Source organism: Botryllus schlosseri, chromosome 8 (genome assembly GCF_051294905.1).
Source record: "Botryllus schlosseri isolate E-star chromosome 8, Bs_hap1, whole genome shotgun sequence".
NCBI classification, from domain to species: Eukaryota; Metazoa; Chordata; class Ascidiacea; order Stolidobranchia; family Styelidae; genus Botryllus; species Botryllus schlosseri.
Genome location: NC_137243.1, coordinates 6,223,192 through 6,246,997, shown reverse-complemented (window position 1 = coordinate 6,246,997; position 23,806 = coordinate 6,223,192). Strand labels below are relative to the sequence as shown.

General features: G+C 40.5%; 1 protein-coding gene and 1 long non-coding RNA gene across 5 annotated transcripts; one reads left to right on the top strand and one right to left on the bottom strand.

Annotated features, from left to right (window-relative positions):
• Nucleotides 1-6,393: 6,393 nt before the first annotated feature.
• On the top strand, nt 6,394-21,890 carry LOC145444811 (uncharacterized). Of its 4 annotated transcripts, none has more exons than XM_080322828.1 (11): nt 6,395-6,804; nt 8,050-8,187; nt 8,920-9,129; nt 11,266-11,554; nt 13,012-13,078; nt 13,950-14,171; nt 15,324-15,407; nt 16,747-17,028; nt 17,092-17,185; nt 18,945-19,282; nt 20,007-21,890. In XM_080322828.1, the coding sequence occupies exons 1-11, from the start codon at nt 6,723-6,725 to the stop codon at nt 21,471-21,473; spliced, it is 3,273 nt and encodes a 1,090-aa protein (XP_080178954.1). In that variant the 5' UTR covers nt 6,395-6,722; the 3' UTR covers nt 21,474-21,890. The 4 variants fall into 4 exon arrangements, with proteins under 4 accessions (XP_080178956.1, XP_080178954.1, XP_080178955.1 ...); XM_080322829.1 differs by having other exon boundaries at nt 6,396-6,804; nt 8,047-8,187; nt 16,756-17,028; XM_080322827.1 differs by having other exon boundaries at nt 6,397-6,804; nt 8,047-8,187.
• Nucleotides 17,622-18,936, bottom strand: LOC145444813 (uncharacterized). The gene is made up of 2 exons (XR_013916800.1): nt 18,446-18,936; nt 17,622-17,708 (listed from the first exon to the last, which is right to left on the bottom strand). It is a non-coding gene; the product is annotated as an uncharacterized LOC145444813 (long non-coding RNA).
• Nucleotides 21,891-23,806: the final 1,916 nt, after the last annotated feature.

Here is a 23,806-nt window from a genome sequence, read left to right as displayed (position 1 = left end):
CTTTTCCAACTGAATATAAAATTGTAAAATAAAACTTTTTGTGAAATAATACGAGAGTGATTAGGTTTTATGAATTTTAATTAAAAATTGAGAGAATAGTTTCTTTACATTTGAAAGTTAATCAACTTATGTACTTAAGTTTTAGGTTTTTCACCAAAAACTCTCCGGTCATGTTGAAGTTTTTTTCTTTAAAATTTCTATCAATAATCAAGTAACATTGTACTATAAGGGTACTCTTCTTCATACTTTTTCTGCTACTTAGCTTCCAGCCATATTCGATGCTTTATCGTCCACCGGTTCACGAATCTGTATTTACAATTCCAACACAGTCTACATTCTACAAAAACAAATCCAAATCTTCATCTTCTACAGTGTTTCCGTTGAATCTTTGACATTGGCATAAACATTGTCAGCGAGATATATTTATTTGAATAGCTAGTTTGATGGTATGTCTCAACTGCTTCCAAAAAGGGCCAAATATTGAAAATAAAGGGCCAAAGGGCCAAATTGATTTTTGGGAGGCCAACTGCCTCTAAAAAGGGCCAAATTTGTGGAATTTGGCCCCAAAAGGGCCAATCTGGTCACCCTGCGGCGGAGGTCAAAACCACATCTGACACGTACGATTGGTGATGACACGCATGACTTGGCCATAAGCCGCTGCGGGGAATTAAATGATGCCAGCAGTCAATTCGGGACTGCTGTGGTGATAGGCCTACCTACATAGTGTGCAGCGGTGGACGCAGCACGCAGGGGAGGTCAGGGTTCAAAATCCCGCCCTTTCAGAATACCGATGTACTATCTCCAATATTTATTAATGTACGTGTCATTAACTATAATAGTCTGCACCAAATACTCTAACGGGCTGCGACTGGCCCTGAAGTCCTCGCGGCCTCTCGTCGTCTCCTCTAGACACACTGCAATTTTGTTAGTATTCACTACCTGTATATTGGTGTGACACAAAAGCCTATCTATATATTAGCCCCTTTTCAAATCAGCAGTTCGTATAACGTTGTTACTAAGCACTTTCACAGGTGAACCGTTAAACCTGTCATTTCTAAACTGGTCTCTGAAACGGAGCAGCATTGATTTGCAGTGAATAGCTAATTCAGCATAATATTTTTTAATTAAATCGTGTTCTGTTCTTCTGACGCTGGTGTTGATGTGCACAGTGCAGTTCCTTTTACGCGCCGGAATTCTTTTCTAATGTATTAGAGATTTTTGTCTTTGTTAGTCACCGAAAATTTGAGGTTCGCTGAAGGCTTGGAGATTAGATTAGTTAGGGTAGGGTAAGGGTTCGCCAAGGTAATAAGGGTAAAGAACCACTGATATAGAGGGAGATGTGAGAAGGCTGGATTTTACGTCCCTAATATATATTGTTTCGTAGTGAATACGAATAATGGCCATGTCGGAAATTTGGAGATAGCATTTCTCCCCTCTCATAGCTACACCACCGGTTGATCACATAATGCATAATGCGATACATAAGACAACGCGGTGCAATGAACAAATAGGAGGATGTCGCAACCACCAAGTGCGATCTATTAGCAGGCAAACATCCACTCCGGCCTACTGCATTTCGATTTGATTGCAGTTAGCTAGCTTATGTAGGCTTCATTCATTATGCTTTAAACCAGCGCTTCCCAACCGGTGGGTTGCCAAGCTATTTCAGGTGGGTCGCGAAGAATTTCTAAATATTTAAGTTTCTTATTACATTTGCCTAATGTTCCAAACACTTATCTTCTCAATATTAGACGAGCAAAAGAACTTCGCCTCTAAATTATATTGCGCCTCAAGCCACGTCCCTGTGCTCACAATAATTCGTGAGACATGTTTTCGTGACGGTCATTTTGATTGGAGAGCAGAGGTGGTCAAAGTAGTCAAGAAAGCTACTCAAGTAGAAGTAGAAGTAGCGACGAAAACATCTACTCAAGTACGAGTAGAAGTACTTCTACAATAAGCCACCTAAAACTACTTGAAGTAGAAGTAGAATTGATTGACTTTAAATCTACTCAAGTAAGTAAGTAGATTTGAAAACAGTCTTAATTCGTTCGCATGAACTGTCAAAAGCTGCGAATTGAGCTATGCGGAAGGTGCAGAGAGCTTGATTCGTATGATGCATCCCAGGAGGTACCAATTTTCGACAGAATAAGCATTGTTTAATGTCATGGGATGCAAATTATAGTATTGATATTAAAATGCGATATTAACCCTTTGTTTACTAGAAGACCCCGTTTTTAGAGAATACCATGGCATGGCGCCCCACCCCAAGTTTAGGCGAAGAGCAATACGTAGAAGTTGTATCAGATACGGTTTCATCACTGCGCGATTAGTATACGTTAATAACAAATATTGTGGATCGTAAAAGTTATATTTAGTGTAGCTTTATTTTCGTAAAGAGGCATTACTGCACTTGCTTTTATGCTTGAACATGTATGTTCTGCAGACAAAAGAACTGAAAGTAATTAGAACTTAAATATGATACTCGCAATTGAAAGTGAAATACAAATACCACTTCTAAAAAGCGGAAAATATATTTGATGTCTCTTGTCCATAAAACTTCAAACGTGATCTGCTAAAACAGGTGTCACGTTGAAAAAAGCTGGATTTTCCAAATTAGCAAGACACGTAATGGGCTGCTAGATTACGATATGATAGGTAATTGCTAGATTGCGAAACGGTAGTTTCAAACGCTATGTTGGGCCATATTTACTGTGCTGAAATATTTGATATGGGCGACAATGCAGTGTGAGAGGAACCAAGCAATCCGGTTACTAAATTATATTCACTTATACTTTCGTGAAAACATATTTGTCACTCCATCACTACTATGCGCGAAGCGCAGCAAAATTTCTGGGCTTTACTTGACTTTTATGAATATTGTATGTTGGTACTCCGTGAAAATAGCCCCGAAATTCCTCAGGCTATCTTTCGTATTGGGGGATTAAACTACTTATATTTGACAAACTGAAAATAGCGGAAAGTAAGTAAGTAGATCACAAAATATTACGAAGTAGAAGTAGAAGTAGAGAAAATCAGATCTACTTGAGTAAGTACCAGAAGTAGAGGAAAACTGCAGTACTTCCAAAAAGTAGAAGTACTTCGTTTCTGACCACCTCTGTTGGAGAGTGAAATAGGACAGTGCGTTATGGTGTATGTCTGAGACTTGGAATTTAATTCCTCCAAACGCTTTGCGAATGTTGATAGGGAAATGCAGCACGTTATAATCAGCAAACAATTGCCGCGACGCAAGATACTCACAACCAATTCGTTTTCGATGTAAAAAAGATGCAAAAGACAACTTGCTGATTAGATACCCGCTTTCTCCGTTTGCTGTTGTTTGTGGTATTCATGATGTTATTCGACTACAATGATCATTTACACCAGACCGATGATATTCTTTATTATGATTCCTCATCTGCCGACTAGGAGCATCGCCCACTTCCATAGGCTTCTTTAAAACACCGCTCACGCAGATCGGACGACGAGGAGGAGCCTAGCTAAACTCTCCTCGTTTGTAATCATATGTTACATGCCGCACCCCGAACCGAAGGGATGTGTCAAAATGATCTGATGAATCAACATACATTATGGGGTGTTTAATTATAGAGAGTTATTCAACATTTTTTTAAATTTTCTTCGCGCGATTTAACGTCATTAGAGGTTTTCATTTTATTATGGGTATATACACCTCCTCCTAATGAAAAATACGCATAATTTCTTTTAATTTCGACTTTTATTAAAATACACCAACCAAAACTCTGTCAACAAAAGGAGTTCGTGTACCACCTAAAAATAGTACATTGAACGCTCTCTCATTCACGAAATTTCATGCTGGTGACGTCATATTTTGTGATACGATTGTTGATATACAATGTTCTTTCCATTTCTCTACTAGTTGCTGACGATTACCCCTGACGAGTGTCAGCCGAAAATATTCGGGTTCATTTCAATATGAATGAACTATTCAATTGTATATTGAAGTTCTGTACCTCCAAGAAGCTCTTGAAATTTGTGATATGACGATAAGGGGGAGGGGGGTGCTGTGTATAGTTGCTATTATTATCGACTTCGTACTTTGGAGACTGCGGTATCGGGAAACAGGGTCAGTGTATTTGTGTTGCAAGTGATGTGATCAAGATATGGTGCGAATCTACCAATATACGTTGTATAATGTATGTGCTGGGTTTACCCTAGCCTAGACACTGCTGTGCTCGTCGTCGTCATTTGTGTGTCGCATCACATTCACATATCATATAACAACACATCTGTCTTTCGCATTTTTCGATATAGACGGGCATCCTGATCATTCCTGATATTAAAAGGGGGCGAACCGACATTTTTAATCGGTACGAAGGCAAATGGTCGGCTCCAAATCTATTACATTACGTCGGTGTCACCAGTTGTTGGCTATTAGCTAAACCCTTTCCTTCAAATATAGCGAATGAATTCGTCGATTGTATACAGCGGTGCATTCATAGCCATTTGGTCAGGCCCTGGTAACATGCAATTGTGACGCAGCGGCGTCTCCAGAGCGCCCACCGTGATGTTGTCTGCTAATTTCTTTTAAAAAAACGAGCGTATTCTCGGAGAACACGCTGCAATAATGGTAAACCCACGCCACGTTATAAATAAACTAATCTGCACTCTGCAGTGGCAACATGAATTTCAACCCCATCCAAAGAATGCGGGTCGCTGGGTGTAACGTGATCGCTTTACCTCAGTGTAGGCCGTGGATACTACGAAAATTATTTTTATAATCATAATTCGCTGATAACCCATGAACTGAAAATCGTATATGCTTCATGTAAGGCAATGGGTCCCCGGGAAAGATTTTTAACTGCGTTTAAAACATTTCTTTCGTCGTCTCGCATGATTTCTGGAATTCACTAAACCAGGGACTATGTCTGACGAGACCATTAAGTGGCAGGTGGAATCCTGGTCAGTTGTCATATTTGAAACGATTTGCTATGACAGTGAAAATAAAGCCCGAAACCAGACAAAAACCTTAAATTATGTAGCTGTAGATTTAACAAGAACTGGAATCGGAAATTGTTTTAAATGGTCGGAGTTTGGAACGAAATATGGAAAGATGCTGCCATATTACATACCTTCTGTCGTTTCCAGCATCATATCGGTACCACGCAGGGTATAGTGCAATGATAGTATCCAAACCAAAGAAGCCGAATCTAGTGCGGTGGTTCCCAAACGTGGGCGATATCGCCCCCCAGTGGGGATTTTGAGAAACAAGGCGGCGAATATACCAAAGGGGACGATGGGGGGCGAATATGTTAGAACGTCCAGTGAGATATATTTAATTCACTCGGCTTATTCTGTATATGACATGAAAATTGACTTAAAAAATCAAGTACACCCAATGGAAAGTAGTCGCGAAAACCGGTTTTCCGAGGACCGTCTCGGAAAATTGACCCTTTTCTAAGTCAACTCACTAGCGATCAGAGTTAGGTGAATATATTTCCCGTTTATATGTCCTATTTTTTGAGGTCCGTTAATATGGAGGGAGAAAATTTGTGTCGAGCTTGATAAGGGGGCGATGAGTATAGAAAAAGGTTGGGAACCCTTGATCGAGTGAGAACTGTGTTGCCTACTACATCATGGTTGCATGTTTCTTTTCTATTCGATACACGCATATTTGCCAATGAAAGTTATTACGCTACCATTAAAATGCAGTTATCTTCAACTTGTACCCAACTCGATCAAGGGCTTGGGTCGAGTAACGCTTACAAACTAAAAATTCGGGATCTAGTTTTAAAATGTTCCGGAATAACTTGTATAGAGTCTGTATATTCTCTACAATTCCCGAGTCACGTTTCCATGGGTCATCCACCATTGCCTATTCTAGTTTACGGCGCGTCAGGAAGTCTACTAGGTGCACTACTGTTGGGTAAATCAAAAACCCCTAATTAAATGTAAATTCTTGCATCATGCACGAGAAATCTAAACAAGATACCCAGATTGAACGAGATTGAAAAGGAGACTATACCGAATTACCACCGAGTGAAGTCATTTCGCGGTGACTCAATACTTTCCAGCACATGGACGTATTTATCAAGTTACACTTTGAACGTGAAATGCGTCCGCGCGGTTATGCTATAATGTCATTCGTCACCGGTGTTCCGCATTTCTTCTCTTCCGGTCGATGACTAACATCGAGTATATCGTAGATTATAAGCGACGTTCTACATGTAGAACCGTCGCAGTTTAGGTGCAGCAGCGGCAAAATTGTCTTTAGCTGAGTTACTTTGAAGTTAAAACTGGCAGCAGTGTATTATATTCTATTGTCGAAGATTGCTGAATAATTCATGTAATGACTAGATCGAGGTAAAATAGAATGCAACGTTCGTAACTATATTCAAAAGAGATTTCGGCCGTGATAAGCAACCACCCATATGCTGTTTATAGCATTTACTTGTTCCCGGGAAATCCTAGTGTGAAATTGGTTCGAAAGACGGCATTGCGTATGAATTATCGATGGAGTTTCAAAAATCGATAGATACTGCTAGACGGGATTTCAATACCGGTTAATGAAAACGGGCCGGGCAGATGATGAACATTGGGGCAATGAAAACTACGTTTCTGATATGCTACGTCATTCTTTAAATTACAGTGATATCTTGAGATTTTGACATTGGAGAAATACAGCCAGGTTTTTGTTTTACAGCTGCATTAATGTATCGTAAATAGACTGCTATTTTAAGACGACGATGACACCATCAAGAGTGTCGAAATGTTTACACGTGTGTGTCTTCATAACAATTCTGCCGACTATCATCTCCTTTGACCAAGGTAGGTACAGCGTGAGCGATTATGATATACTTTACATTATTCGGATTAGATATTATATATATCGTTTTGCATCAACAGCAATCAATAAGTTTTATACTATTATCTGCAGTATGATAACTAGTGTAAAAACATCTCAAATACGAGGAATTGTTCAACCAGCAGTTGAGTTTAGTGAGTAGACACGGACATTTGGAATTTGCGACTATACAATACACCGTTGAGCTCATTCCATATCGGCCTGTAACGTATAATAGGAATTTTATAAATAGTCCTCGCCCATATTTGCTCAAGGCAACTGTGTTCATTTCAACCTAAAACGATTTGTGAGAAGGTACGAATGGACATTGGATAGCTGTACCTGTATACGTATATTTATATAGCCACAAAATCACAGATGAAGTTCTGTATTCCTGCAAAATTCACCCCGTCCATCTTGCGATTTTCTGTCAGGTACTGCTTCATTTTCATACCTCCATGCCCGTGAAGCTTGCTCAAATGTTCATATCCCTACTATTAATTGTGAGACTATAGTCACCTTTGCCTTTGGCCAGAGTGCAAGTCGCTGATAATACTGCACGAGAGCATTCACCATGCGCTCGTGAATAGCAAATAGACTGAGCACCCGAACTGAGGTGTCCAAATGAGCTTTGGTCACACATACCCTTTTCAGAAAAATGCTGAAATTCACCGCACGCATCTCGTATATTCTGTGTGCATGAGCTGTTGTCATTTGTCTCGTATAGTAGTTACAGAACACTTGATACATGATCTATCCTCATTCCCCACCCAAGTAATCTTACCTTTTAAGGAATGTCAATACCGTCTAATGTATTGGGCTAACAGACAATTAATAGCAATACCGTATATATATGTGATATGTATTTCATACATATATTAGAGCACTGAATGTTGCAAGATCCAATAATAATGTGTATAAAACGATGTCGAGGGGGCCTCCGGTGCATAATATCAATCAACCGTATGCAGCTAGAAAATGACGAATCACAGCGCTCAAGACGCAAGCTTTACCTACTCGTCTTGAAGTCTTGATCATTTGAGAATGTTCTTTGATTTATTGCTGAATCCGACCACGATTAGACGACGCGTAGTGCAATCCTTGTTACTGTTGATGCGTGACAAACGATGAGTTAGGAGAAAATGCCGTAAGACGCCAATTAATGCATCAGTATCAGCATCCGCGCTTGTCTGGTTGGATTTACGAAATAAAATTGATGAACGCAGAAGACCTGAACTCGAACTTTCCTGCGCAATACGGGGAGGGCAGTGGCGATGACCTCAGTGGGATGTTGCCGCGTGATGACGAAGACGGAATCTCCGATGATTTAGAATACGATATTTATGACTGGGACCCGATATCAGACGGTGAGAAGGTTTCGCCAGAAGTTCAAAGTTCTTTATTCGTGCGTCGAGGTCAAGCCCACGGTGCCGCCGGCTGGACGTGTATTATTTACACTTGTCTTTAAGCATATAGTGTTATTTCGATATTTCAATAGCACCCTGCGTACATAGTGCATATACGAAAAACACAACAGTGGCGATAATAGCTCTTCCGACTTTCCACGACACAGCAATATTGCAGTTGTTCATTGCATGACTTCTGGTAAGGTCCGTCCGTCGTACCTGTACTCTCCGTCTCTCATTCCCGCGTCCTTTGTCAAATCGTTGCTGGCGACTTGTAGCTCAGCCCCCATTGGGCACTTGCAAACATTACACATGCTGTGAGGTCGGCTATGAGGAACACATTGACACAATGTACTACCGTATTGGCACGTGCATGTAATAGTCTGTCAATTACCTTACCGGCATGCTTTAAAGTATAAACCAATTCGATTATAATGTTTATATCAAGACGACTTGAAGTTATATCCTTGTCATCATTGTTTTGTGATTGATGCTCATGTTTAGGCTGTCCCATTTTGCGATATGAGTCGGTATCCATTGCTGTTTTAAGTGGGAGCATATTATCTATATCATATTCGGAAGGTAGTGGTCTTCAATCAACAAATATTGTCAACTATATAAGTGTTCCTTCAAACTAATGGTAACCGTTTTATGTACGGTTTACGCATCATATAATTATGTGAATATATATAGGTGGAGAAGGATTCGATACAAGCGGTACAAGCCTACCCCCATTTCCTGCACCACCTAAGACACCTTCTCAGGAGATGGGTATGCAGTGCGACGATGGGATGTGGATAGGACATGGAAAGATTTGTAACGGACACGCGGATTGCTATGATTGCTCCGACGAGGAGGATTGCCCTTACGCCAACGACAAAGTTTTCATGTGCTACGGTGAAGGTAGGTCTATATGTACTATTCAAGTATATCCGAGGATCGTGATGACATATGGATGCCGTTTAAAATTATGTGCTATAGGTTGGATGAATTCTCCCTTGGGTATAGGGTTCGGCAATCTTTATGAAAATTAGAATAGGGGGCGAGCCGATCCCGATACTATACTATACTTTACTTTACTATACGTATACGCGATAATCCGAAAAACTATAGTATATGTATTAAAGAGTGGGGAATCATCTCCATAAGTTCCTGTTGTCAAAGATCAATTGTGGGACACAAAATAAAGGCGACGCCGTAATGTTCAAGTCGTAAGTGTGCGGGAGAAGACCCGTTCTTTCAAGATATGGATCATTTAGAAATTGTTACAGTGTGCTCGCGCATTTCTACCGGTGGATGACAATACTTCCATCTTGCAGCAAAGCGAATTATTTAACGAACGTAAAAATCGTTTTGAGTGCTGGAACCGCAGCTGGCGGCACATATTAGGACACATTTCAGTGTGAAATGGATAGAGTTGTGACTAGGGCTGTGTTTAAAACAAAAATCAATTTAAAACCAACATGTTTAAAACAAGACCCCTGTTTAAAACAAGTTTTTGTTCTTTTTCTGTTTTTTTTTCAAGCCATGACGTAACGCATATTCAATTGTGACGTCATAGTGGATTGATATTCACAATTGAAAATATAGGGTTAATATACCTCCTTTTATGAAATAGGCTTCCAACCCCTGAACCAAAAATATCTTTAACCAGGACTGCATCGTCTTGCAGCATTTTTACGGTCGGCTGTCATCATCATCAGAACCATCCCATATCGTATATATGGGATGGTCGACTGTATCGGGTGGTAATCGTCGTCCGTAATAGGCTCATACAACATGTTCTTGGAAAGTATTTACACAATTATGGCATAATTATACAACTTAAAATAGAACACAATTTTTTTTTAAATGCCTTTGTTTTAAATGCAACCCTAGTTGTGATTATTATCCAATGTCCATTAACAAATCGATTATATTTTTATCTCATCTGTATGGAGGAGTATGCAAGATATTGAATCGCTAGGATATTTGTAGCAAGATGCGACAAAAAGCGTTAGTACAAATATAATATGAGTCAACATTCTTCTGTATTTTCTCATTTACCTCTGTTACAAGATCAAACGATCCCAATTCCGAATGATTGACAACGTAACGCACTCGCGCGTAGAATGTAAACACGCCGCGCTTCTAGACGGCTTACCTAATATGGTGAAAGGAACGATCGGGTGACATCACTGTTACAAATTATCGGAGATCATTCTCCGTTGAAGCCGTCGGTTTTTAAGTAATGAGGGCATTGACAGTGACACCTTTTCGAAAGTGCATGACGCACCACAAACTAAAATATGTTCGTGGTGAGTGTTTACGAAGGGAAAGATAATGATGTTCCATCGCACGAACCAAAACTTTGCTAAAATAACAGTTGAAGGTAAAAAAGGGATACATAAATTTTACATTATCCATGATAACCGCACGTAGTATTTTTAGAAATGGTTACGTCATTTTTACACAGAAATGGTAAAAGTAGTAGTCCTCCTTGGTACTCAAGCACAAAGGATCATCGTAAATTTCTACTCAATTATAAGTAAAAGTAGATACTTGCAATACATGTCAACATTACTTCAAGTGGAAGTATGGAAAGTGAAGATCTAAATGCACCCAAATAAGTAATTTAAAAAAAGTAGATTTGGTCAACACGTCGCATACTATATTAGCAGTTTAGACAGAAAGCATCTTTAACACAAAATGATTTGAAACTCTACAAATTAGTGTAATTTGAAAATAGATCCAGTTATTTCTTAATATATGGGCTATTTCGCCCAGTCGTTATAACAATTTAGCTCATAAAATTGAGGCAAACATGTCCCAAAACTAGTTTCTATTTTACAAGAACCAAAGTGAAAAAAAGTAATATAGTTTGGCCTAAAAAGCTGTTGAGTGATTCAAGTGAGAGTAGGCAGAAAGCATAACCTCTCGAGTATAAGTTGAGCAAGTCGGCCAACTTTCTTGAGTACTCTATGAAAGTATACGGTCTATGCTATCGAGCACCTTTGTTCTTACACCAAACCAAGATCAAGTTTCGTGTATATCTTCCAGGTGAAAATTCTCCCACACTTTTCAACCACAGCAACCCAAAGTGCATTCCCCTCGCGCGCTTTTGCGACGGGCGAGTCGACTGCAATACTGGCGCGGACGAGAGACAAATCGGGGTCGGATTTCGATGCCCCGTGGTGAATCGACGCAGGCAATGCATTCTGCCTCAGCGTTATGTGTGTGACGACACTGTGCACTGTGAAGACCGCTCTGACATTTGCCCGGAGCCGTGGATGGAAAAGCACTATCGATATTACGGCGCTAGTGGGATCTTAGCTTCTTATAGATCCAGGTTCATTTGATAATTTATGTTATGTATGTACTGAAAACTAAGGTGGTCAGTAACAAAGTACTTATTCTTTTCTGAAGTCAGCTTTGCCTACTTCCATTGCTTACTGAAGGGGTCACGTTTTTAGGACTACGTGCACTTGTAATTCAACAGGTTTTGAATTCATCCTGCTTACTTCCTACCTTGTAGATATTGCCAAGTACAAAGTCGTAACCTATATACAGCATAGCCTATATTTGTATTATTTTCATGCATGAAATCTCACGACAACGAGGCGATACGCCAAATGTATGACGGTAATAGAATAAAATTTCTAATATCGCGCACACATATTGTGTATTGCACCATTAATCCTTCTGCATTAGTCGCTAAGATTCATCTTACAATTTGGGCTACCACCAGTCTCCGACACCCCGTCCTTATCTAATTTTTGCAACTACTTGAGCCCTATCTGCAGCTTTTGTTTCCTACTTTTACTTGAAGAAGTTATGACGTGTCTTGAAAATCACTACTTCTACTTATGCTGCTACTTGAGTAACAACAATTGCTACTTTGGTCACCATGACAACATAAGAGAGCGTAATGGTTGGGCGTTTGGTTTCTTGATCGATAGGTCGCGGTTCAATCCCCAGCCGGGTCAGATTCAGATTCGTAACACTGGTATCCATGACTTCCCCGCTTGGCGCTCGGCAGTTCCGGGATAGCATAAAAGCGTGGTCCAAGACTAAAAGAGCCTTACAAGGCTATACATCTGTACCTTCCTTGTCCAGCGGCATATATGCACATTGCACATGGACATATCCTGTGTTTGTATATCATGAGTCGGTGAATTAGCGTCAAAATCATCAAGCACAAAAATATACAACGTCCTATCCTATCTTGACTTTATCCCACTGCTGCAAACTATGACCCACCGGTTACATTCGGCCTCAGGCATGTGTCTCGGTATAGTCACTAACAGCATTGAACAATTTTGTGCTTCAAGCGAAGTGGATATTAATCCCAAAACCGCTTGGTCATATATAGCATATATATAGTCATTCCAGATATCTTATCTGACCGGCCAATCTTTCACCCAAAAAGCCAGCTAAGATGTCGTAACGGTTTCAGAATATTCTCACGCTCTTGCCTGCAAAATTACATCATTCACCGAAAGTAGTTCGAAATTTTTTAACTGATTTTATTTTTATCATTGGCGGAACGCTTTCAGATCTATTAGACAGCGAAAAGAATGAGTGCAAATTATTTTAAAAACCACCAGCCGTGACCCCCCGCACAGCGACCGTAGGCTACAGAATGTCTTGACATCAAACAAGATATGTTTTTACTGTTTAACGAAAGCAGTTGTCACTTTTATGATTCATGAAAGGTGTCAAAAATCGGACAGTGGCGTCGATGAATTGAAGATACAAGTCTCATACGTATCAAATCGATTAAACCGACTTATATTTTACTTTCAGCGCGAGAGAAATACCAGACGGATTTTTTCAGTGTCTTGACGGCAAACTACTAATCTCGCAAAAGCAGGTAAAATTGTAAAATATTAGCGTGTTTATCGTCTTTTAAACTCTGTGAAGTGTCTTCTGCGTCACGGTGCATAATATAATCCGTTACAAAACATCTTGGAAAGCAGTTATTTTTATATACAACAAGTTATTTATTACGGAAATCAATGGCATGAAATAACGAGCTTTGCAACGTGGTTAGGGGAATAACTAAGAGAATATGGGCGTAAAGTCATCTCGAGATTATAACAGGATTCGATTGAAAATTAGGCTGAAAATCATTTCGCACAGTTGATCAGAAGCCGAATGAATCATCAGTAACGATCAATCACTTGGTAGCGATTCAGTAGCCTACACGCCGAGGCTCATGTCTAGCACAGTAGATCTGAATCCCAAGTTCCTGCTGCTAGCCTTCGCAGTAATTTGCTCGACACCTTCACCGAGATCTGGCGTGTCGCAAATTACACTTCCCGACTTAACCATGATCTGCTGTGCACTTCAATACATTAATAAAGAGTTGCTAATAACGGTTGTACTACATCACTACATCGCAGTTGCTATACACGATTACAGCCTAAAAGAGTACATTCGATGCAAATCACTCTGCTTTCATCAAATGAAATCTAAGAGAATAACGGCATTTACATTTTTGCATATTCAAATATGCTTGTGTATCGAAGCAAGTCAATTACACCTTCAATGGTTTGGTTAATGTTCATTGTTCAAGTATAACCATTGAGATTCCTGCCAAATGTTGAAACCGAATTGATAGTAATCTCTCCGTCTTTAAGAAAATATAATCGACGCTGCCGCAGCCAGCCTACATCTGTCGCGAGTCAGTCCATATTTCCCTTCCGTTTCGTGTGAAATAATACAATCTTCTATGTCCACAGTTATGCGATGGTACATTAGACTGTGCCGACTTGTCAGACGAATGCCTCTGTGACGCTCAGCGATCCAACTTTGTGGGAAACATCTGCAAAGGTTTGTGCGCTGAACCGGTGTGGCCCGACCAGCCACCGAACGCGAACTGCAACCACTGTAAACACGGAGAAATATATTGGCAATTTCCGGTGATTTTAGCGGGCGAAAAGGGCTCTATTTACGGGAAAGAAGTAGGTTCAGTAGGCTTAGCTGCGTTGAGTATGAATGTGACTGAATATTGCGAATATTGGCCTTAGTGACAATTGCCTACTCAAGTTCTGTACTTCCCGCAATATCTACATTGTTTTCCCAAAGCATCATTTATTGTGCTTCAGAGTCCATTCCGACATTAATGTGATGTAATACATTATTAAAGATATCCATACGGCTCGGTTATGGAGTACTGGCATATGGCCTCCGAGTGTGGCGTGGTAGTGATGGTCGTTTTAGGCAGCTTGGAGTTTGAGAATAGAGTCACGTTGGTCTGGATTAACCCGATCGCAACAGCCGCGAAGCCAAGAGTCGGAGAACACATGCCGAAGGGAAAGTGATGACTCACTACAACATATTTATAATTCACAGTCGCGTCATCAGGGTATAGAATTGCGTGAAATTTTGGAAAATTTACGCCGACGTTTAGGCCTACACAATGGAAATAACCGCTTGATCCTTTCAAGTTTCAAGGATATATAAAAAAATACTATAGAAGTAGAGGCTTTGTGGCGTGAAAATTGCTGAAGTACGTAGTTTAAAATACTAGATTTTTTAGAGAGGTCACACACTTTTAACAATCAGTCAATCGGGGTTAGGCTAAACTTTCGAAGTTGAAGGATGCATCTTTACGTCCAACAGAATATGGCTAATGAGTAATGACACTGTTCGAGAAAGATTCAGTTACCATGATACAGAGGACATTTCGCCGGACTGTTACAGTAATTTCACTACTATAAAAGTGACGTAAAGATATGATCACCTAATAACATTCTACTTTACAATATCCAATCAGTTTCACTTCAATGTCTTACCGTAGAAGTGGAATCATCCACTTGAGCAAGCAACGCAATGACACAGAACCTACTTGAGTACTACGAAAAAGTACTCTATAACCCACCACCAGTTATCGACCAACTCAACATATAGCTGTAAAAAGTACTTATGTCCATTTATGGCATCGCATTATTAATAGAAGATTGTAAACAAGAGCAGTCATTTCGTATATTACCAGTGCCGTATTGGATAAAATATCGGTAACACAATCGATACGTGGACAGGGCACCAATCATCTCACTAATAATAAGACACGGAAGCGAATCGATTTTAAGCTCGATAAAAAACTTTTGCAGCGCATGTGCTACAGCCCACAGGAAATCGTGTTGGAAGTGGAATCGATGCAAGCCGCCGCGAAAAGTGTCGACTCTAATATCGAGGTAATATTGCAGGATTCATAAATCACGACAAAGTTCACTGGAACTTCAAGTTATATCAACTTGGTATATTTGCTCAAATTAGTCTGTTGAGCTTTTATTCGACCATCATTCTCCCGCTAACCTATCAAGAAAATTGAAGTCGACCAATATCAGTGTTGCGGCTGTATACTGGACTAGAATTGCATTCGCAAATCACTAACTATAAGCCGACTTTCTAAAACTTGCAATGACCCTGCTTAGACATTCAATGCACATTAGGGTTGGTAAAAAAAACTTTTTAATTCAGATTTCACTGGTTCTTTGATAAAATTATTAGGTTGGTTAAAAAAACGCTGCACACCAACTTTGGCTCAATTCCAACCACTAAAAGCGAAGTTATTGCAGTAGACAAATTTGGATTTAAATAAAATAGTATTTACGGTGTCTAAAAATGATTATTTATTATAAAATCAGGGAATTAGAATTTTTTTTACTGCAATAACTTCACTTCTAGTGGTTGGAATTGAGCCAAAGTTGGTATACATCATTTCTACTGACCGCCTAACAATTTTATGGGGCCGACAGAAAAATCTTTATTTTTGAATGATAAATTAAAAACTTTCTACTGCAAGAATCTCGCTTCTACTTGTTGGAATTGAGTCAAAGTTGCTGTGCAGCATTTTTTTAACCAACCTAACAATTTTATCAAGTAGCCAGTGAAATCTGAAGGCAACGTTTCTTTGAACAGCCCTAATGCACATTGGTACATTGCACAAATGCAACGGATTAACTTATAGTCCCAACAGCGCCACGATGTGCTTAGCGTTACTAATTCTAGTGATATGTCGGATATAAGTTAGGTTTCAATCAATCTCCACTTTCACTTGATTGCAGACTTGGACAACTAGATAATTATAGTTTCGTAATGAATCTAATAATTAGAGAAAAATATCGGTAGTCAAATTCTAATCTAATTTAAGAAATCTTTCCATGCTCTAATTTTGAATCTAATGTAATTTCTGGTTTTGCTAAAAATGCTACATGTGAACTGTATAATGCGAAACGATCCGAACATGGTGTACGTACACTGTACGGTCGTTTGCCATTCTCGTGCTCATGAGTATGAGCTGTGATTTGATATGAACTGAACTAGATGTTTGCTGCATTTCTTTTGTAATTCAAAATTTAGTTCAATTTCCAAGTTTCCAATTTTCAAATTCATTAATTCTAATTCTAATCTAATCTGAAAAGAATGTTTAGCTATAATTATAAATATAATCTTATTTGGGAACGCTGTAAATTTTGTAGTTGTCCTACTCTGCTTCATTGGCGGAGCGCACACTGCGCTCCTTCGTTACAGGCGACTCAGTACGAGATCATGGAGTTCTTCGACGCCAACATGCGGCCTGTCCGCGCCCGTAAATGCGACGGCCGCCCCGAATTCGTGGACGGCAGCGACGAATGCGGAATCGGATGTAACGAATATCAATCCGGATCCGGCAGCGGAATGGAGTCGGGAGATCTCAAAGGCAAAGGCGGCGACCCCGAATTTTGCAAGCTACTCACTGGCGACAGTGAAACATTCGCGTGCTTGTCGGATTCGATCGATGACGGGCTGGCTAAGACCAGTGGCGACGGGATGGTAAGAAGTGCTGACGTAAAACGCCTTCGATGGGTTTCGTCTATATCAACAATTTGTCCACAGCTCCTTGGCACGAAAAGCATCGTGGTTTGCGATGGAGAGGAAGACTGCGCCGACGGGTCGGATGAAAGGTTTTGTCCAAAAAGAATTCCGTGCTGTAAGTATTCTCGCTATACGTTGTTAACAAACTCGATACTAAAGCTGAGCTAATGATTGTGAATTAAGTATTACGCTCCGTACCAGTAAGAGTTAATTTATCAACGAGAATTATAGTTTCGGTGCTATTTTCCACCGATGATGCTCAATTCCAAGAAATGCAATGTAATGTAAAATGGAATGTCAATTTCTACTCTGGTGTAACAACAGGGTATACCGCATTGAACTGGTCGTCAAAACTACTTTTAGTATAGGTATAAAACGAAAAAATTACGAAGCACCGTAGTGTATACTTGTATACCACGGCCCACTAGGCTTTTATACGACACCGCTTGCACGGATGAGATGGTGAGGAGGAGTAGTGACTACAGTATTATACCAATGCCTTTACTATTATTGCTTCTTGATTTTGAATGTTGCAGAATAGCAGATATGGCTATATTAACCAGAAGTGATGATGAATATATATACAGTGCAAGACATGAAAACGTATCTTCGATCATAAGCCTAATCATAAAAAAGCACTCCTTTATAGTTACTATTAGGGATGGTGTGAACGTGAGGTTCACGTTCGCTTTCTGTGTGTGAACCTCAGAAATTTAGAGGTTCGCGTTCACAAACGAACCTTCGTAGGTTCTGCACTGTGAACCTTTTTCCTATATTACAAATTTTCACGTCATTATAACATGGTTGGTAGAAATTTTTTATGAAAGATCTAGCAGGTGAATGGGATCCATATTGTTTATTATGTTTATTGTATCATGAAAACCAAATCCGTGCGATTGGATCCATGCTACAGCTGTATATCTTGTTAATGAGGTAATATCGGTAGCAAGTATAGAAAGTCGTTTTACACTCAGCTCAATATCAACGTTACAGTATACCCAGACCCCGAATACATCGTCCGGTCTGGCCTATACCGTTAAGGCGTAAGCTTATATTCCCTTGCAAGTCCTCGTCGAAATTGTTAGCAAAGCGACGGAAGATATTGATTTTATAGGATGATTATATCATCAGTTTACCCCAGTTGATACATTTGACGACGTTCAAAACGTCAATATGTACTTCAGCATTGTGGCATTATATGGCCCGAATCGTTGCTACATAATACATATAGGCTATCACCTCACTTCACTGAAATGCAGTATTAGAATTAGCAAAATGACGTCACGTGACGTCATGAGGTTCACGTTCGCGTTCACACAGAACCTTTCAAAAACGTTCGCGTTCACACGAACCTGAACCTTTCAGTGGTTCACACCATCCCTATAGTTACTATCACTGCATGGTACATTGCATATAGTACATGCAGTTTGTAATTGGAGATGTAGCCTACTTCTATTCGTCCGCGAGCGTTACCTTGCACAAGGATTTAGGATTTATCCAAACTAATTCGATTTACGGTGATCATAATAGACCGTCTCTTTTACTGATATTTGAATGCTGCAAAATGCACGTTTCAGTCGAGCATATATAGTTTGAAGCATTGACGATAATCGGGGCTGGAGCGCATCCGCACACAGATAACATAGTCACCATTCACTAAATCCCGCAATCACATCTGCGCAATTTCCGTTCTTGCTGTAGCATCAATTAACTACCAATCGTTTTCAGTATCAAGGATAATAAATGTGGACGTTGTAAACGCAATCTGGAAGCATAGATATTCGAGTACTAGAGCAAGTATGCAATAGCTTACCTATTTGAGTACCCCAAAAAAGTTAAAGCCCTTCGATATTGACCGCCTAGGTGTTTAATAGATGCAAATATCACCACTCCGTCGTTTGATGTGTCGCAACGTTGCGACGGTTATTCACATTGTCCAAATGGCAAAGACGAAGACCCAGACGACTGCGCAAGTCTCCCGCGAGAAAGTATGCTTTGCCAAGAGGAGATGAAGTTGAAGACGAACAACACCGAGTTCACGTGGCAGGAACTTATCGATGGCGTGTCACAATGCGAAACGGGGTCGGACGAGGCTCCACCATATTTTACTGCGATTACGCAACTAAAGGACGAAGTATATGGCATCAGACGGGAAAGCAGCCAAATAGGAATTTCAAGCCAGGATGCAGCGATAGCAGGAGTACCATTGCGGGTAATTCGATTATGATTTCGGGTCGATTTCAGTCAGAGGGGGCCATAGTCGCAGAGTTGGATAACAAGAAATTCTTCAGCTTTTCCAAATTACATTAGAATTAGAATAATAGCGACGCAGGTTTGTTAAGATTAAATTTAGAATTTTCGAATTCGCAAAAACTTTGTAATTGAATTAAATTCCGAATTACAACGAAATACAACAAAAATCAAGTTCAGTTGATATCAAATCAGAGTTCCTGTCATAAGCATGAAAATGGCAAACGCCTGTACACCAAGCTTGGCTCGTCTCTCACTATACAGTTCTCCCGTAGCATTTTAAATAAAACCTTCTAGACCTTGTATCCCGGTGACTTTTAATAATTTTGAAAATTGCAGTCATTTCATCGTCATTGATCATTTTTTGTTAGTCGCGAAGATGCGTACAGCTATTAAATAAATTTCACTAGAGATTTACTTAGAACTGATGTCTGAGACACCTTGTGCCGGTATATTTCCTTAAACCATTTGCTTGTGCACTGCGGCTATTACATACTTATGGTAGTTGGTATTAATGCCTTCAATTCAGATGTATGGCTTAACCACTAACACTGTTGTGGCAATGTATGTATTCCGTCGAACTATCGGGCCTGATCAATATATCTGTGGTACTGGATCGAAAGTGTTTCATTAACGTACCTATACATTCGCGGGGTGTGACATTCCAATCTGTATTTTTTTCTCAGATTTTCTTCGTAGCAATATCATTTCTTGGCGCTTTCGCACTGGCAATGTCGCTGGCGCTCGGATTTTACAACATCACATTGCGGTGGCACTCTCTGTGTAAATCCGGCTCCGAAATCGAGTTTCGTGATTACGTCATTTACGTCCGTGAAATCATCATCAACATCGGGGTGACGATTGCAAAGGGTCTTCTGTGCGGCTATTTCGCCTACGTTATCATTACAAGACGCGAAGAATCAAATTACGCCGGAGTAGATCTCAAATGGAGGTCGAGCAAGTCATGCAGTATCGCTGGCACCGTAGCCTTATTAGGCTGTCAACTACCGGTACTATCGCTGGCTGTATTCGCGGTAGCGTCCATGATATTTGACTGCGTCAGACGCGCCTCACAAAAAAAAGACAAGATTTCAACTACACGCAACATCTGTATCGAAGAAGCTTTCCCAAGGCGAAAAGTAGTAAACATACGCAAGCGGGTGGTAAACCATGTCGTCATGGTTCTGTGCTGTGTCGTTTTAATTGCTATGATATACTGGCCTATCGTGGTAGTAATAACACTGCTACACTCACCGTCAAATTTATATTTGAACACAGCGACGTACGGTTGGGTCGTGCCGAGAGGCGCCCCGCAACTTTTTCGAGCGAACCTACTGAATCAAGACGCAGCCAAAGAATTCGTTAGCAAAGCGGCGGCGCTATCTCCTGACAATCCTTCAAATCTTTCTCGGTCTGTTGAATTCTCGTTCGATTATTTCTCAACCGTTGCCAACAGCGTATCGGAGAATTTCAAAATGGAAACCATAGGCTCGTTCGGGTATTTCTCGCAAAGCGGCTCGTGCCTGCCCGCCTTTTTGGTACACGCGACCGGCGGCGAGGCGCCCTACGATATCGCAGTGTCTAACAGAAGCACAGTTATATTATCTGCGATTATTGTAGCGTTCAACTTCGTTCTAATTTTCTTCACTGGAGCCGTAACTACTCGATATGGCTCTGGGGTTGCGAAAACCTGTAGTCAACCTTCTTCCAGCAACGAGAGGCTTAAAATCTTGGACCGTACGTTTTCTAGATTAGTTATAATAGAGATGGCCACTTGGGCGATAATCACTCTGGCTTTCTTGCTGAAATCGGTCGTTCCCGACATTGCGACGGACCGCGCGTACGCCACGTTGGCTATTGTCGTGTTGGGGTTGAACTGTGGCGTAGCCACCCCTGCCGTAATGTTACTGCGTAAGTTTCGCGTCCGGAACTCATCGACAAGCAAGTTAACAACTTGCTCGAAAAAGTCGCGAAAGCGGCAAAACTCGAACGATTCCAGGCGGATTATTGAAGCCTCTGATACGAGTCAAGAGAGGGAACATTTCACCGAGGAGGACAAGTCACGCGACTCAGAGCCGAGCGAACAGCCTGACGAGTCGGACAGTTTAGTGCAACACGCTGATGATGTCGAACAGCCATCAACTACGAAATAATGATACAGACAAGCGAAAATATTTTATTGTACACTACCGAGCAATAGATAATATATTATGATATATATGTCCTTCTGACCAACGGTATTCCCACGATAACACGCAACGTCAACGAGGACAACCTTGGTAACATTGCATTATGACATGTTAAATTGGAGGTTTCATGGATGGGCGATCAGCGCTGGACTGCTGTCGATCCATACGATTATTTCCCGCGGAAACAGATACCGTTTCCTGATCTCTGGGCTCCAGGTCGAGTCTGTAGTATTGTTAGATTGCGGGTCAATCTAATGTACGTTTTGTTCATGGGTTTTTGTTACTGTGTCGTGGTTTGTTTGCTTTAGTTGCCGCTTTTAGTACCATTTGCACGCTTTAGGATTGCATCTGCTGCGTATAATTGATATCTCATGTTTTGTATTCGGTTTTCTTGGAGTCTTGCGTCGCACCGCGGAGCAATTGCCTTGATGACAGTCAGACTGACAGATTTATATGGATAATATAAAAGCTAGAACGTAAATCACGAAATGAAACGTAGGGTAGCAACTAATGCAATCAATTAAGTATAGCAATGAACGGAGCTGCATGGTGGGATCAGTTGGTCATAAAGTCTGTCGCAGCATAAAATCACTGAATCGTTGTGGACCAACATTCAGAACAATGTGTCGAGCATTGACGGACATTGAAGGGAGTGGTTTCAACTTTCAAGGAACTGACGCACAGCAGTCGTCAGCAGCGTATAGTTATCCAGGCTGTACAGTGAGTCAGTACGACTACATCCAGGGCCAAAACTGTACTTCGTCAACCCCCTACAAGGTTAGTCTTGGGCCTCCATACGACCATAAACCAAACTTCTGGGGGGCGTATAGTCCATAGCTGCATATCGCCGAAAATGGTCCAGATACGAGGAGAAAATGGAATCTATAAACCGCGTCTTCGAAAGGTTCCATTTCCCGGAACTTGGAATGAAGTTCAAGAAGTTACGGCGATGCCGATTTGAGAATGTTAGTGAAACGACTCAACTCCAGTCAATTGAAGAAGAATAGTCTGGATGTGGAGTAGGCTATATATTCAATAATAGTCGAATGCATTTTACCCAAGTATTTCTCCTCTGTCTTCTTTGTAATTTCTCAATTCGCCATTACCATGATAAGATAAGATGCGCTAAAAATCAGCGGTTCTCAACCGTTTTGTGTACGCGGATCCCCGCGAGCCAAATGTTTGGTTCAAATGTAGATCAATTGTCGTGCGATCGTGATAGGCTAGTGATAATCCGCAACAAATTGACTTTGTTGAAAGGATCATCAAACTGTTTCAATGGTTCTCAACCTTTTTGTCCTCGTGGACCCCTTTTGAATCGTTCAAATTTAGCTCAATTATCGAGCAACCCCCATCTGTCATGTGCAAATATTAACCTTAGGCTAGTTATAAACATCAGCAAAACGTCTTTTCTTGAAAATAACATACTTTTTATGTAGAAATTGGGTAAACTTTCATTTGGAAGCGATTTCTGTAGCTGCATTTCTTGAAATACGTGATCGTAACTGGAAAATCCACTCGTTCGATTTGATATGAACTATAGTGCCGTATATCCGTTTCGCCAAATATATAGGGGATGGTGAATGTAACAATACTTCGTAATGCTTTCAACGAGAAATTTGGGTATGATCGCAACATAATTATATAGCACCAAAATTGAGAAATATATTAGGAACATATACCGCCCAACCTAGTCATTTCTATCAAGCAGCTCACCTTTAAGTTATTATTCCGGAATATACTGGTTATGTGTATTGTGTATCATAGGGGGAAATGGATTACCCTCTGATTGACTTGCTCTACTCCGACTTGTTTCCACAACCACTAACAATACGTCCATTCTGTTAATGTGAGTCCTGAAGTCTTAGCAGCGAATAATGTAAGCGCGAATAATCTAAACTGTCTCGTGAATTCCCTAATTCACACAAGTACAAATTTTCCAAATTTTCCAAATTTAGAGGTTTCGTCGCGGAACCCCGGTTGAGAACCACTGCACTTTATGTATAAATTGGGTAGAAATTCGTGGTCGTGTATGTATTGAAAATCCGCAACTTCGATTTGATATAAACGAGTGCCGAAAATCCATTTCCACAAAGATAGGTGGTGGCGAATGTAATATGAACGCGTGATGCTTCCGACGACACCTTCGGGTATGATGGCATCAAATATGGCACCAAAACTGAGGAACAGATTTTTAATGAACGTCCAGCCCAGTTATTTCTATGTAGTTATTCTGGAAAAGTGGTTATGCATATCACAGGAGGAAAAAGATTCCGTGACGAGGTTTCAGTTCCTTT

Bases quoted from the DNA above. Each gene is read 5' to 3' on its own strand.
- LOC145444811 (XM_080322827.1), top strand. From the start codon at position 6,723: ATGACACCATCAAGAGTGTCGAAATGTTTACACGTGTGTGTCTTCATA. The intron at 6,805-8,046 runs GTAGGTACAGCG...TGATGAACGCAG, and splicing joins TATCATCTCCTTTGACCAAG to AAGACCTGAACTCGAACTTT. The intron at 17,029-17,091 runs GTAAGAAGTGCT...ATTTGTCCACAG, and splicing joins AGACCAGTGGCGACGGGATG to CTCCTTGGCACGAAAAGCAT.